The sequence below is a fragment of the Rhamphochromis longiceps genome, linkage group LG4 (assembly GCF_057381845.1).
Source record: "Rhamphochromis longiceps isolate RC_006_pf linkage group LG4, R_longiceps_female_GT1.1, whole genome shotgun sequence".
NCBI classification, from domain to species: domain Eukaryota; kingdom Metazoa; phylum Chordata; class Actinopteri; order Cichliformes; family Cichlidae; genus Rhamphochromis; species Rhamphochromis longiceps.
Genome location: NC_140560.1, coordinates 24094879 through 24110943, shown reverse-complemented (window position 1 = coordinate 24110943; position 16065 = coordinate 24094879). Strand labels below are relative to the sequence as shown.

Below are 16065 nucleotides of genomic sequence, written 5' to 3'. Positions count from 1 at the left end.
TCCTCTCTCCACATGCTGCCTGTGTGACGGTTTTTCTCATGCACCAACACACTATATTGTTCACAGAACACCTCACAGTCACCTTGGAAATATACAGTCATCCAGCTCTTATCCCAGCCCCTGAGTGTGCCTCGTTCTGCTTGTGGCCTAATGCGTTTTAATGATCAGGCCTTATTACCCTCCAGCGTAGGCCTTGTTAGGTCTGCCTTGGCAGGGCAGAGCTCGGCTCTCTCTCTCTCCTGGCATCTTCTGGAACAATGGGACCAGGGGAGGCAGCCAATGGGGAGAAGGTCCATCCCAGGCCCAGTCCCAGTGTGCACACAATTAGGCTTAGGAACAGTGGAATTGCTTAATTGGAGGAAAATAGGGCTTTATCTAGGTTTCTCTGCCAGGGCTCATCCTTGCCCCCTTTGCTACATGCTTGGTCGCATCTAACTCAGAACTGGATGGAAAAAAATGACACAATGGCAGGCATATAAAAAGACCTAAAAGAGGTCTTAAGATCATAGTTATGGGCAAAATATTCCATTTAATCACAGCACATTTTATACCCAGTTGCAGCAAGATGAAAAGTTTAAGTGAGAAAATAAGTTTAAAAAAAAAGAAGAAGTATTTTCTCATCTTCGTTATTTACCAATAACAAACATCACCGGTTTACGTATCACTCACAAGCATGGAGACGTTGAACTCTCTATCAGATGCGGTGGCAAACATCAGAGAGCTTCTATCAGGGAGGCTCTGTCTTGCACAACAGCTGGCTGAGCGGTGATGCATGCCTCTATATAGGGCGAGATTTGTGACACTGCTCTAAAAATGTCTCTCTCGGGGTCTGTGGAGGGGGATGCTGGATTAAGAACGGATGCAGACACGCGGAAAAGGTCGGTGACGCGGTTTGTGGGTGAATGGCACAAAACCCGGCGATGGCACGCTCGCCTCCACCGGCCTGTTGGCTGTGACAGAGCGGGGAGTCCTGGCTGCAGGATTTTCGGCGCACCGCTGGAGAGAGTCCCCGAAAATAGGTCACTGCCCTGTTTGAACTCGCGCAAATTTTCCTCACAAAGCAGGAGCGCACTCACACCAGCGTGACCACGCAAGACAAGTGGGCACAACACACAGAACTGACGTCTCAGATAGGGTTGCCTTTGGCTTACCTTGAAGCGAGAATGCCGTGGATGTGGTCGAGATATCTCCGGCTTGGTCCCGATCTCTGCTGTGCAAACTTCGCACGCAAAGTCCCGTGGCTCTAACGGCGTCTGTGTCAAGAAGACCCCTCGTCAGTTTGTTGCTTTTTCTACGTTAAAAACGAAATAAACAGCTGTCATGTCTTGGGAAAATAGAACTAGGTGTCTGGAGAGGCGGTCCGTTTGCAGACCATTGTCAGGATTATTTCTAAGCATTGAAAAGCAAACATAAGCCTTAAAACGCAGCGTGTGTGACAGCTGCTCGTTTAAATAAAGGCTTGTCTACGAGGATGACAGCCTTGTTTGTGGTCGTGGGGTGATATTTTGCATGTTATCCCGACACTGGAAACCCGTCAAAAAAGTGCAAACACCCAGAGATCCTTAGCCTGAACTGTTCCCGCTGAGGAAAAAACAACGAAGACCACTTGCTTGTGCTGTGCATCAAAAGCGCATAGGTGATTTCTTCCTAAATTCAAAGCGCATCGCTTAATGGAAACGCTGGTCAAGTACAGGGGTTCCTATGGGTGGTCTTGCTTCTCCAAAGAGGGGGCGGGGGTGAAGGGGTGGGAGGGCACCAAGTGGTGGTGGTGGATAGGATAGATAGGGCGGGTTGGCGACGGGATGTGGGGTAGAGGGAGAGGATCGTCTCTAGCTTCTTCGGTGATTTTCCAGATGCAGAGGTAGGGCTGTTTTTGGTTTCTTTTCGCGCAGTGATCCCCGTGTGCCTTCTGCCTGATTTTTTTTCTCTCTCCTCCCTCTCCGCACTCGGGGAGACGCTGAGTGCTGATGGAAGTCTCCCCCACGACCGTCTGACGCGCACAGACAGCCGCCCGGAGCCCAGCCAGCCCGTCAGGACCAGCCCAGAGTCTGCCAGCTCAGCGCATGCTTACTGCTCCGCCCATCCACCATAGGCAGTCCCAGGCTCCTCTCCAAACTAACCCTCTCTCTCCGTGTCCTCACGGTCATCTCTCCGCCCCTGCTCCCCGCCAACAACAGGCCATCGCGCAGGGTGACACCTCTCTTGTTTACAGTTTAAAATGTTCTCTTCTTCTTCAGTTTTGTCTCTTTGCTCGTATTAGCCACTAACTCAGCCCCGACAGGCTGCTCCGAAAAGACGGAAAACGCCGTTACGTAATTTAAAAGTTCAGTCTCGAGAAGAGCAGGCGATCCTTCTGCAAGACAAACGCACATTTTCACCACACGAGCCAAAACATCCCGTACTTGGCTCGTACACTGCACTGTCGTTAGAAATGTCAGTAATTATAAGGATGCATTACTGTAGCGGTAATTAGACAAAGCTGGTTATAGCAAATGCAGTCTGTGAGGTAATTAACAGACAGATTATCCTTTTTAAAAGCTTAGCTGTGAGCACCATTTTTACCTTAAAGTGTTTATTTTTTTAATTTCATATTTTGATAATCAATGAATCAGTAAACAGAACAGGATTTGCTGCCCCCTCTCCCTTTTTTGTTGTTGGTACACTGTCGCCATAAGTTGTAAGAAAAACACATCAAACATATTTTAAACCTTTATTTGTTTATTTATTTACAAACTTTTCAGTTGCTGCATCTACAGTAGAAATTCACTACATTGCCTAGTTTGTCATATTTGGCTGAATCCTCATATAATTTAGTGCATTCTTCGGGACAAAAGAAAGAAGAAAACAAAACAAAAACAACCCCCTCTTGTTTTTGTCATTTGGATGGAAATTACACACCAATATTATGATTTGAGCACATAAACAGTGTGAAAATGTCACCAACCAGCAATTTCACCTTCTGGAACAGTTCCCTGGGCCATTTACTCCTCTTTGAGGTTTCACATAACCCATTTGTTTCTCACAGTAATGGTAAGACTACAATTACACGGTTGAATTTGGGAAACAAAATGTCAGCGTGTTAGATTTTAAAATTTAAATGTCAAAAAAAGAGAAGTGATTGCTTGTCTTGTATTTTGTGGTATCAGCACGTTACAGACAAAGCCAGTGGCACCACAGTGATAGTGTGTGTGTTTGGAATGTAAATAAAGGGTAACCTGGAGTGATGTGGCCAATGCCGAGCTGTAAGTTACTGTAATATATTAGGATTAAAAGCCTTTTATTGTCATTATAAATGTATAAGTCAGATGCAAAGAAAAAATGAATATCATACAATAATTTGTACAGTAAATGTAAAAAAGTGGTACATAACAACATTACTAAATAACCAATGTAGATAAAAGGGATCTAAGAGGTAATGTGTCATTTCCAAGGTGCAAATATTTTGCTGTATATGTATCAGTGTGTACACCACTGTTTTCTGGTCTTATAGGCTTTTATATATGTTCTAACTTTTAAAGGAATTCACGTTTGTAAAATAACTAGCAGCACAGATACCAACTCAAACAGAAGTCTCTGTCATAATCAATGCAACTTTTTTTTCTAACTTTTTTTCCTGATAGGTTTCTGTCCGGCCCATCTTGTGCCATCTAATGTGTGAGGTGTGCAATATGGCAGTGACTCGCCCTGGGTTTTCCTTTTACAACCACCAGGGGGCGTAAAGTTACCGGGTGGAAGGTGAAATAGCCTCCGGAGCCTTACATTTACTGCGAGAAAGTAAAAAATAAAAACAGTAATCTAACACTTCTATTAAAAATAAATAAAATGCATAATAAATAAATAAATAATGGGACTGAATGGAGTATTTGTACCATCAGTGTTGTAAAACATTAAAACTCCATCTAGCCTATCTTCATGTTATTGGAAAGTAATAAGCGGGGGCCTAAATAATAATGTCTGTGGAGTTTAAATCGTCTGCTATATCTGGAGGCATTACGATCTGATTCGGGATTCATGAACAAATGAATATTCCAGATAATATAAAGATGATTCAATGATGATGATGATTCAATATTCAAAGATGAACAATGTAGGCTTTATGAATGAAAGGTAAAGAGGGGGTTTGTTTCTTGGAAGCATTTGTAATTTGGTGAAACGGTGCTAAGACGCACTTGTCCAGAAGAGGGCTGCTTTAAAAATCACTGCCACGGTTTCCAGCACTGATCTCCCACAGATGTATTCCTCTATTCTCCTGTAAACGCCCGACAGCGTGCAGCCGCACCTGTGGGTAATTACTAAAAATGCGCCATCGTGAAAAGATATAAAGCTGCTGCTGCTGCGGCTCAAAATTCCGGATCAAATCCACTGCTCCCGTCCTGTGACTTCACTCCATGCATGCTCCATATAGCCTCTGTTTAACAGATTAGATCAGGTTACTGTAATTTAGCCTCCCGTGCTTCCACTGTGGGTCTGTCACACCCAAAATGGTGAACAACATTAACATTCAGTGTGTGTGTGTGTGTGTGTGTGTGTGTGTGTGTCCCTAAAAGCCCTCCCCGGTGCGCTGTTGCTGTGCAGCGTTGCCAGCTCGTCAGCTGATCCCTCTTGTTCCCTTATCGCAGCTGTTGGATTGTCCACCCCTGTAGTATTCCCGCTCTTTATTTGCTCATGAGCCCGAGCTGTCACGGTGCACTGACATTTGGGTTATAAAATAAGAATTTAAAATAATGTTGTTGTTGTTTTGTTTTTTTTAAGCCTATTTATGTTGAAATCATAGCCCCTCTCTACATAAAGTATATTTAAACCGATTCAAGCCATGTGACGGGAAACCATTAATGATTCAGCCCAGCTCTGTGACGGCAGATCTGATCACAGATCAGCTGTAAATGCCCCCCCAGGTTTAAACATTTCAAGCTCCCTCCGCGGCTCTCCACATGTGTCGGTGTATTTCTGCGCTAAATAGTCCTTTGTTTACGCGCAGTCCTCCTCCTCCCCCCCTCTCTCTCTCTCTGCGGAAGGAGGCTTTTGGTAGTGCAGTGTGTGACTCCTACCAGCTGTTTCCCGCCTTGAAAGCCATCCGATCAGCTGCGCACACACACACAGACACACACACGGTCATGCAGAGGGAGAAAGCAAAGGGGAGGGAGAAAGAGAGAGAGAGGTAGAGCGCCACACACAACGAGGGAACCCCATCAGCTGGAAGTCGAGTAACATTACAACTCTCAGCAGCCTCAAAGTACTACATTACACGGACGAGGCATTCATATCTCCTCTGTGGATTTAACCCGCATCGGATCACGGGGGATTTTTACCCACTAACGTCATCATTTTTCCCTTTTTATACCACGGAGACTGTTTGCTGCTTTTCTTTTTTTCCCCTTAAAAAACTGCTGGTGGTGGGGAGGGGGGGCACCAAACTGGCGAGAGGCGAGCATGGAGTATTTCATGGTACCAACTCAGAAGGTGCCCTCCTTGCAACATTTCAGGAAAACGGAGAAAGAAGTGATTGGTGGTCTTTGTAGGTGTGTATGCCACGCGCGTTTCACCCGACATGCTGTGCCTGTTATTATTTTTATTGTTATTATTATTATTATCACCGTCATCATCACTATTATCACCATCAAGTCATCTGCTGAGAGCACCGCGCACTTAGCGATGTCGGTTTTGGGCAACACGCTTGGTCTGATGTGTTATTGTGTACACGACCCTCTCACGCGGAGCTGCGGGCATTAATTAACATCAAACGGCGAGATCAAGGGGCGACCGAGCACGCGGGGGGCTCCCGCTGTGTCCACGGCGTCCTCTGCGTGCTTTTATTTTGCATCTTTGACTGCGAAATCGATGTATTTTGTGGCTAACAAACATAAACCACGTGGTTCCGTGCACACCACGCTGCTACTCGCTCAGCGCATCCCCGACCTATTTGTGCTTAAATAATCCCTCACCCGTGGCCTATGTGTACTTAAATTTACACGAGAAAGGGAAAGTTGAGCTAGCGGGCGTCGCGGTGTGTGAAGGGGTCTATTTTCGCCTCGCACATTCGTGGGGGTTGACGATTTCGCTCGCAGGGAGCCGAAGTTTATTGTGGGTAGTGCGGCCATGCTTGTGGCTTGTGCAAAAAAGTGATGGAGGTGGGGGGAGTGGATGAGAGAGGGGGTGAGAGGGTCTGGCGTTTGTTTCCTGTTTATGGCGCCCTGTTTTCATTCACTCCAAACGTTAAAAAAGCACTGCTGTTGTCTTATTCGCCCCTGTTTTAGGCGGCGGTGGTTTAAATGGCGTTTCTGCGCTTCCCGTTGACGCTATCGAGCCGCCTCCACTGCGTCGTTTCATCCCGCACCTCTGCCATGCTGCCTGCCGCATTGTTGTAATGGCGGAGGACACGAAAGTCTGCTCGGAGCGCGAAGGTGGTGTCGGGCACTGTGAGGACGGAGGAAGTGTGTTTGGGGGACGTTAAAATACGTTTCCCGTTGGATTTGTTCGGTAAAAGGAGACATTTGGCTTTTCGCGGGGAGGCAGGAAAATTAAAAGTGGCGTTATTAATAAGGGGGTGTGCGTATGTCGCGGAAGGCCCGTCGATACGTCCGCAGCCCTGTTTGAAGAAGGAGGCGGAGGGATCTGCGACTGTTGCTCCTGCTGCTGGTAGTGACATGGGCAGTCTGGGAAATGTAGTCCGCTTTTCTGCGGGGAATTGGTGCACCGCAAGGAAAGCCGGAACTTTACCCAGACAAACTTTAAATGCTTTTACAATTTAAAATAAAGCGGAAATTGGCACATTTTTTCTTTAAACTTTGACTCCGTGAGCACACTCTAAAGTCCTTATCACTCAAATATAACTTAATAAAAACCAGAATGACTAAAATTTGTATCAGTTCTTGTTGTAAAGTCACATTTATTCAGCAATAAAATACACAGTTCGTTATTAATTAGCTTTTTTAAATCCCTGGATCTGTCAAATATAACAGTTTTTAAAAAAATGATGATCACTGTTATAGTTTTATTGTTACATTTTATCTGCACAACAGTTTTAAAACTCATGTCCAGGTTGTTATATTTGAGACATTTTGGCAGTCTTGCTGGAAAAGCAACTTGTGATTATTAATGTATTTGTAGAAACCGTAGAATTTGAAGACAAAGTTAGAAAGGCAAGGTTGAGATGGTTTGGGCATGTGCAGAGGAAGAAGAGTGGATAGGTTGGAGATGAAAGATGGACCTCCCAGTTGAGCAGATTGCATACAGAGGGTTGGAGTGACAAGAGAGGTTGCTAAGGGTTGGATGTGATGGAGGCAATCGAAAAATGATGTTGAAGATATTTGTGGAACCATATTTCAATTTGATCAGTTTTAATCAGCCTGTTGGTTGAGCTTTGTTTAGTTTCTTGGGTAATAATTTAAGCCTAAACTCACTCTAATTCAGGCTCTAAAGTGGCCTGCGTTTGTAAAGTTCAGGCTCAGTTGGTCATGTTTTGGCAGTGGATCTGTTTGTTGGATGTGCTGCTGCAGTGCTACACGTGTGTGTGTGTGTGCGTGTCTGTGTATACACACATAGACACTGCTTTTCTAATCTGCGTCTGCACAATTGTTCCCAATGTTTGCACTAAGGCAGCTGAGTCAGTACAGATAAGAGCTTGGTTTCAGAGAGGGTCCCATAGATAGTGTTTGATACTGAGGATGTTAGAGGAAATTCACTTAGAATTCCCCCTCAAACTGAATTTAACCATGTGGAATGCACTGATTCACAGTTTAAATATTGGAATGTTCATAATAAACTATATGCTGCTGCAACATTGACATATCTTCTAACACGTGCTAACAATTCAAATAAACAGAACTTGTGATCTTTCATAGGTTTGTAACAATTTCAGTTATTAGCAATGATACATGTAGTTGCTAGTGAGCTGAAAGGACAAAGCCGCTGTAAATACCTGTGTAATCACAGGAACGGGCCAGTCATTTCTGCTCTTTGGTGGTGATATAAATACACACTTTAAAGAGTCAGCTCACATAAAAACAAAACAAACAAAAAAACAGTTGATGTCAAGGGGAGCAAATGCTGTCAGCTTTTTGCTTTTCCTCCTGTGTCCAGATAATTTCTTATGTAATGCAGTTCTGGTATATGTAAACTTAACTCAGCTGCAGGTTTACTGCATTGGTGAAGAGTGGAGCAAACTGTGCCTTGGCATAAACTGTTTTTATTGGAACTATTTCTTGGGTATAAAGTAGTTCCAACAAAAACCATCAGGAGAGGCTTGCCTGTGCTTGCAATTAGTTTACTAACTTGACCACTAATAATTTCCCCACACTAAACCTTGAGATGTTTTTGAAGTGAAATGAAGGAAAGTGCTAACGGAAGTACGAGAAGAAAGAGCAAATTGAGGAAATCTGGGCTGACCAAAAAAAAAAAAGATTTGATTAGCATTCGCAGCAACAAGTTTACTTGTGGCCACTGAGTGTGCCATCAGCACCATATTAGTAAATGTTTTTTGTTTTAACACAGATTGGTTTATTTTTAAGTCTTCTTAAACTGTACATTTTCCCTAATAGCTTTCCTGCCTCTCCCTTCTTCCCCTAGCCTGGCCAACATTCCTCTGACCCCAGAAACAGCCCGGGACCAAGAGAGGCGAATCCGTAGAGAGATCGCCAACAGCAACGAGCGTCGGCGTATGCAGAGCATCAATGCTGGATTCCAGTCACTTAAAACACTCATCCCACACAGCGATGGAGAGAAACTCAGCAAGGTGGGTCATAAACAGTGATTTAAATTAGATGATGAGTTAGCTGGAGCTGGAAGGGTCTGAACTTGCTTTCATAACCAAACTGTAATGTTGTTCTTCAGGCTGCCATCCTGCAACAGACGGCAGAGTACATTTTTACTTTGGAGCAGGAGAAGACACGTTTATTGCAGCAGAACAGTCAGCTCAAACGAATCATACAGGTAAACCAGTGCGCTGCCCATGCAGACTGTTTGCAAAGGAGTTAGCTGTCTTTTCACTATCATCATTTCACTATCATCAATCTTAGCATTCATCTAAAGCACATCTCACATTTCTGTTTGCGCTCTCTAGGAGTTAAGTGGTTCCTCCCCCAAGAGGAGGCGTGCAGAGGAGAAAGATGAAGGGATTGGCTCACCAGACATCCTGGAGGAGGAGAAAACCGAGGACTTAAGAAGGGAGATGATCGAGTTGAGACAGCAGCTGGAGAAAGAACGTTCAGCCAGGATGAATCTAGAAGAACAGGTGACGACAATAACGCAGTTTCAAGAGTTTGAAATTCCACCGACTGCTGTGGTTTGAACTTTTCAGAAATATTATCCTATTTTTTGCATCTTAGATGCGGTCCATGGATGCCCAGTTGTACCCAGAGAAGCTGAAGGCAATCACCCAGCAGTTCCAGGAGCAGCAGGCCCAACCGCAGAGCCTTGTCCGTCTGCAGCAGCACAAACAGCTGGAGAGGGACCTCACTCCAGCCCACAGCCCACAGGTTGAAACATCTGCATATCACTGACTGATATACTTTAAAGATGTATGCTTTTTACTGATATAGAAAAATCCCCTCTGTTTCAGTGTTTCAATAAAACCTAATGAATTTAAACCGTTTTTGACACAGAGGATTAGTAAATCAAATCAAGAGTAAAAATCTGGCCTTTTAGACAAATTTTTAGCTTTGAGGTAAATATTTTTGGATTTGTCGATGGAATGATAGGATAAAAAATTTAGACCTTTTGTCGTCATTGTTCAGCTCAGCGTTTCCTTTCCCCCTCTGTTCATCCTTTTAACATATACAGAGGCCATGTGCAGCAAGCTCTTGAATTTGACACACAAAAAAGTGTTTATTTTTGGCTCATTAGCCTAAACTCATCAGCTGGCAGGCACCAGATTTCCCCCCCTTCCCCCTCCCTAGCATGTAAATTTTTTATGGACTTTGAGTCAATTATGTCAAAGTGTGTTGCGTTTTCTAAAAATACACACACACACACACACACACACACACACACAGCTAGACTAGTCTCAGAGTCTACCGTAGATTTCACAAAGACATGTGGACAAGGACATGACAGTCCTGTCCATGTCCACAGTTAGAGCTGTCAGCAGCTCAGACAGATTTACAGTGTGTTAAATGAGCCGCTCACACGTCTTTCTGCCGGTGCCGTCTCCAGCCCTGATAGCTGCAGCGTCCTGTTACTGCAGGCTTACCCTAACTGAACATGATGCCAAATCAATCATCGCCTGATGTCTGCCCTATCCGCTCCTTGTGGCAGCTGGGCTTTTGCAGTAAAAGATGATTGACGCCCTTTACATTAGTCATATGACACTTTGTGACTCCATAAGCAGAGCTGTGTAATGTAACCTCAAGTCAATATCAGTATGAATTTGCAGAATTACAGCAACACTGAATTACCCCGGGGGGGGAAGCTAATTCAGGTGTGATTTACTGTATTGTTACCATCATGACTACTGAACAGTCTAGGACTGCATTGCATGACTCATTTTAATATTGCATTTTAACTTGTTATCATGTTAACATCTCAAAAAAAATTGTGATAGGGTCATGTTTAGCACTATGCAGCATCTTCTCTTTTTTTAACAGTCCATAAACATCTGGGAACTGAGGTGATCAGGGGCTAGACTTCTGGGAAAGAATGTTGTCCTATTTTTGTTTGATATAAGAATTTAGCTGCTCAGTAGTCCTATCTCTTCTTTGTCATAGTTTTCATTTCATAATGTCAATTGAGCTCAATTTAGGGTTTTTATATAAAGCACTAAATCACAACAGTCCCCACAAGTCACTTTATACTGTAGGGTAAAGACTCTATAGTATTCGAAAGAAACAATCAAACATACCTCTATGAGCAAGCTCCAAGAAGTTGAACTTAATTCTTCTCAGTATTAATTTTATGTTTTTATAAAATGCTGCAGGCAAGCGTAGATGTTAGGTGATTGAAATGTGAACTATGCGCCAACTTCATCACTACTTGATCAACAAAAAACAAGTGTAAACAATCTGCATTACTTTTGCGAAACACTTGTCACTTGTCTCCTTATGTGTGGAAAGTTCTCACCTGCAAGAGAAGAATACAAATCCAGCAGTGATACTGAGTTGAAGCGCTCTGCCAGTAGTGAATTAGACTGCAGGTCAATGAGTTCAAGCTCAACATCACTGGATCCATTATTCAAACTGCAAGTGAAGGGAGCTGAAATCATGTGCATTTCACTCTCAAGTGTTTTGAAGTCTTCAAATCACCTTGAAAACTCATTATGCAGGGCTCCTAACATGGACAAGTACCAGCTGAGGGGATCAGCTGATGGTATGGCTTCTTTCACTGTTGACATGTAAGTGAGAATGGTGTTCCCAAATCGGCTTGAAAGAAACTGCAACTTTCTTATGAAACCTTTTTATGAAGCTTTACATTTCATGTGCAAATTGGCCCTGTCTTGCAGTTTGGTATTTAGTTCATTCATTAGTGCAGTCATATAAATAACAAATGTAAGACTGTATTCCGTTCTCCTGAAGAGCGCTCTGAATTATCCTTGCCTTTCTTCACATAAAACTCTTAAATTTTTACTCTCAAGTGCGACACTCTTACCCAAGCTGAGCCACCTGACAGCTGTGTGGTAGCCTATGTCACCATTTTCAGTCTCGCGTCCCTCCAAAAGTCTAACAAACGGTGCTCTTGCCCACATCAAGTTAAATATTTCAACAATGATATGGTTAATTTTTAGCACCTACTTACACAACACCTCCTGGTGTATAATACAATGCAGAGATACCTATTTCAGTTCTGGGATCATTTCAGTCCCTTTTTCTTGCATCCACTTCAGAAGGCTGACATTTTCCCTGTCAGATTAGATTTTTTTTACTCGGGGTATGCTAGCACAGCACAGTCCACAAAACACTCTTTTATAAACTCCCCAAGAGAAATTGGCTTAATGTTTTTTTTATGATTTGATGAGACTCTTCCATCCCTAGATCTGTAAAGCCTGGTAAAAGGTCTTTGTCGTTTTGTAGCTTTTTTTTTTTTAGCAAAGGTTCAACTGTCTGTTCCCACTCTGCATAGGTTCTTGTATTTCTCTAATGAAGAGCTAAAAAATTTCAAAGTTTTTCTAACTTTTAATTGAGCTTTGGCCGAAAGAGGACTGCAGTCTTTCACTATTATGTTCACATGTGCCTCTTTTTTGAGTGAATGAGCTTCAACATGCATTTCTGGTTAGCATCGTAAACCGTTCACAGACAGTGATTTCTGGAAGTGTTTCTGACCCCATGCAGTGATTTCCATGACAAAATCACATCTGTTTTTAATGCACTGCTGCCCAGGAGCCTGAATATTACAAGTGTTCAGTATTGATTTTTGGGCTTGTCTTCTTTGCGCACAGAGATTTCTCCAGAATCTCAGAATCTTTTGATCATATTTTGTACTGTAGATGATGAAATATTCAAAGTCTTTTTCAGTTTAACATTGAGGAACATTTTTTTGATGATTTTGCAGTTTTCTGCAGATTGGTGATCCTCTGCAAAGATTCTGACCCTCTAACATGCTCTTTAATATACTCAGTCATACTACTGACCTGCTGCAAATTAACCTAATTATTTTAAAATGCTCCTCCAAGTTTTCTTTTTTATAAAACCACTTACTTTTATTATTGCTCCTGTCCCAACTTTTTTGAGGTAGTTTTTGCCATGAAAATCAAAATGACCTTAATTGTCTCAGTTTATTAAACAACTGATATGATATATTCTCTTCTCCTTTGCATTTTACACAGGATCCTAACTTATTTGGAGTTGGGGTTGTATTTTTGTATTACTGCTAACGTTATTTACAAATTTAATATATGTTAATAGTAAACGGTGCAGGTTAAAAATGTGCCTTCAGTGCACTGAGGTTGCAGAAGTGATGACATGAGAATAATAAACGGTGATTGCACCTTTCTACCAGGTGTTGGCCCCTGCTACTCCCCCAGCCCCTACACACCACGCTACAGTCATTGTTCCTGCACCTGTCCAGACTCCTCAGTCCCACCATGTTACTGTGGTAGCCATGGGCCCAGCATCAGTTATCAACACAGTTTCCACATCTCGACAGAACCTGGATACCATCGTTCAGGTAAGGCACAAAATCCTGCCTCATATCCCACCACTAGAGGGGGGTGTTGTCGCTGACATCTGTTGCCTCTGTGTTTCCCTCAGGCAATCCAGCACATCGAGGGCACCCAGGGGAAGGGTGGCGCCGGGGAGGAAGAGCAGAGGAGGGCGGTCATCGTCACTTCAGGACGTGTCCTCTCTGACGCGGCAGGCTCAGACACAGCCTCAAACAGCGACGGGCCGGACGACTGTTCACTGCCTTGAGTTCATCCCTGACGTCTTACGTACCATACACTCACATGCACGCACACACCTACACACAAGCCCCAAGCGGAGCAGGGCTACAGGAGCCTACAAACTCACAGCGCTGTTGTTCGGTGGAAAAGTCTGCTAGTTAGATTGAAGCACTTGTTTTGTTTTCTTAATCAATACACGTCATGTTGTACCGTGATAGGCAGCCCTTATGGTTTACACTTAGACACTCACACATGCAGCCTCTTCTGTTTTTTTTCCTTTCCTCTGCTTATGTCTAGCGCCGATCCTTCATTCACTCACTTACACAAGCTTTCTTCGTTAAACTATAGAAAGACAAATAGAGCGACTACTTCACTGACTATAAATGCTCTGTTTTACTGGATACTAGAACTTTCGAATGTCAACTAAACATTTCCATTAACTACCAGGACTGTTATCTCTCTGTGCGCCCCTGAAGTCGAAAAAGGAGACAAAGTCAATGAAGAGCCCATTGGTGTGGCGTCAAAACCCCCGCACCAGAGCAATTTTTTTTCCCGCCCCTAAGCTGAACATCCTTTAAACCTTCCTCGGTTCCCGATCCAACTGAGCTGTATGGAGAGACACTGTGAGGAAAAAAAAGACTGTCCTAAAGTTCCACCTTTTAGGCTTTGTGTTGAGAGAATGTGTTATTTTACTTTTGTGAAGTCGACCTTTTCATGCTGTGTTTTTCTTAAGAGTCCTCTAACAACAGGTTGATGAGAATTTCAAAGCTGTTTTTCATGGCTGACTGGTGCTCACAGGAAATGAAGCGAAGCTCGAAAAGAGAGTGCACTTACTGGTTCAAAACGCTATTTTATTTTTCTTCTCATGTTGTTTGTTTGTTGCCATTTTTGCTGGGCTGGGATCCCAGTAAACCCACATATCTTGACCCACATGACTTATTCTGTTTACTCGTGGTCTGACCAAAAAAAAAGTTTTTAAATTTCTTTTTTTAAATTTCACATTTCCTGACATCTTCCCTTTCTGAGTTTAAAAACACATGGCTTTTAAAATAAGCTACTCTTTGGGCCCCTGTCGAGTAACTGTCACATATGTGTCTCTTTTAGTGTTTTGAATCAGCGAGGCTTAGCGGTGCTCCGGACTCTGGTAGTCTGCAGCAGACCCGCTTTTGCCTTGAAATTCTTGCACGTGCAAATATAACTTGAATACAATCACTTGTTTGCTCGATCTTAAGAGCTTGTTCTATTTAGCCCCTTCCAGTGTAGTTTGCTTGTTTGTTTTTTTGTTTGTTTGTTTTGGGATATGTATCAAAGCAGAATATGCTTAAAATATGAGGAAAATGCCCAGTCTATATGCATTTCTTTATATTGAATATTTATCCTTTAGTGCGTTTTCTGTAAAATGTACCATGTTTTTTGTTTTTGTTTTGTTTTGTTGTTTTTTTTTGTACACATTTCTGCTTACATTTTTATTTGTTCTGTTGCCGGGAACTCTTGGTTGACGGACAGATTGACAAAGACATGTAGCGGAGAGAGGCTGCAGCATGCCTTACTAATAGCAGGTGCAGGGAGGCACTGTGAAGCCAGCCTTAACACAGCCCTGGGGTTGAGGGAAGTTTTATTTTTTTATTATTATTATTTTTTCTCTTACCTGCGTCATTTGGTAGCCGCTGGAACCCCTTTTTGTTTCGAGCTATCAGATCAATCCAGCTGGTTTGTGTTGGAATACTGTATATTCCCAGTCATACTTTGTTTTTATTTTACTATGCTTTTTTAAAAACAGGTTGCATTGATATGGTCCTGAAAGAGTATTCAAAATGCGATTTCTGGTTACTAGTAGATTTTATTATATTTTAGCCCCTTAAAGCCAGTTGATTGGCAAAAATATATATACACACAAATATATATATATGTATATATATATATATATATATAGCCACAAAGAGACGTCAGCATTCCATAAATGTCCTTTAACAGTTCATTTTTCAGAAGATTAGTTGCATCTTTGACGCATCCCTCCTCACCCCTTGCGTCAGTGCATAGATGGAGCTTCGAACCGCTGCACAGATAAATCGCGGAATTGCCCTTTAAAGAAAAAACTATTGATGTCAGCTGCACTGCAATAAGCAGAATTAAATGATGGGTTGTTTGCGAGTGCTTCTCTTGATAGGAAAGGGGATTCCTGGATATGGAAAAAGTTTGCATGCTCTTCTGTTTGTGGAGCTTGCTTTCCTTATTTTTTGCCGTCTGTTTGCATTTGATCACTTTCCCCTAAATCCCAGACATGGTTTATTTCCATCTACGTTTTACGCTCTGGGTCGAGTGTTAGGAAGCATACGCGGACATATCAGGTGGTCGGAGAAGTGGGGTTGGCTTTGAGGGGGTTCCACTAAATAGGGTCAAGATTACAAAGCACTTACTGTACTATATAGGAGTTTGCTTCTTTCTTGTTTTTTGTTTGTTTGTTTTTTTTATATGAAGGAGCATCTCCTCATTTGAAGCTCTTGAAGTTGAGTAAAAACCGCACAGCTGTGTATCCCCCCTTTCCCTCCATGTCCAGTCCTCCTACATCTTGTCCTGTCACATTCTTTTGCAGTTTTTATGCTGTCTTTGTTTATCTGTTGACAAGTCTGAGCTCTCTTCTCATTTTTCCGCTTGTTCTCCTTCCTCTACCCATTTTTTTTATTTTTTTTGTTAGACCCATCAATGGATATGGTCATCAAGAAGCTATTTTTTTTTTTTTTTTTTTTTTTAAAGAGAAA

The 16065-nt window shown here is 42.7% G+C and overlaps 2 protein-coding genes across 4 annotated transcripts in view; one reads left to right on the top strand and one right to left on the bottom strand.

Annotated features, from left to right (window-relative positions):
- glis2b (GLIS family zinc finger 2b) overlaps nucleotides 1–1882 on the bottom strand; it is a 30635-nt gene extending 28753 nt beyond the window's left edge. For both annotated transcript variants that reach the window (XM_085403985.1, XM_085403986.1), the window contains exons 1-2: nucleotides 1611–1882; nucleotides 1152–1253 (exon numbers count right to left, since the gene is read on the bottom strand). In XM_085403985.1, the coding sequence (XP_085260111.1) occupies nucleotides 1152–1253; nucleotides 1611–1623 (115 nt within the window). In that variant the 5' untranslated portion in view covers nucleotides 1624–1882. The remainder of the gene's footprint in view (nucleotides 1–1151; nucleotides 1254–1610) is intronic.
- A 171-nt stretch (nucleotides 1883–2053) lies between these two features.
- Nucleotides 2054–16059, top strand: tfap4 (transcription factor AP-4 (activating enhancer binding protein 4)). 2 transcript variants are annotated; one of them, XM_085403991.1, is made up of 7 exons: nucleotides 2054–2190; nucleotides 8566–8731; nucleotides 8830–8928; nucleotides 9059–9229; nucleotides 9324–9473; nucleotides 12925–13092; nucleotides 13176–16059. In XM_085403991.1, exons 2-7 carry the CDS (start codon nucleotides 8657–8659, stop codon nucleotides 13332–13334), a joined length of 822 nt encoding a protein of 273 aa, XP_085260117.1. In that variant the 5' UTR covers nucleotides 2054–2190; nucleotides 8566–8656; the 3' UTR covers nucleotides 13335–16059. The 2 variants fall into 2 exon arrangements, with proteins under 2 accessions (XP_085260117.1, XP_085260116.1); XM_085403990.1 differs by lacking the exon at nucleotides 2054–2190 and adding an exon at nucleotides 5086–5519.
- The last annotated feature ends 6 nt before the right edge of the window (nucleotides 16060–16065 follow it).

Excerpts from the sequence above, each read along its gene's own strand:
- tfap4 (XM_085403990.1), top strand. The coding sequence starts at position 5,431 with ATGGAGTATTTCATGGTACCAACTCAGAAGGTGCCCTCCTTGCAACAT. Across the intron at positions 8,929-9,058 it reads AGCTCAAACGAATCATACAG|GAGTTAAGTGGTTCCTCCCC; the intron begins GTAAACCAGTGC and ends TGCGCTCTCTAG. Across the intron at positions 9,474-12,924 it reads CTCCAGCCCACAGCCCACAG|GTGTTGGCCCCTGCTACTCC; the intron begins GTTGAAACATCT and ends CCTTTCTACCAG.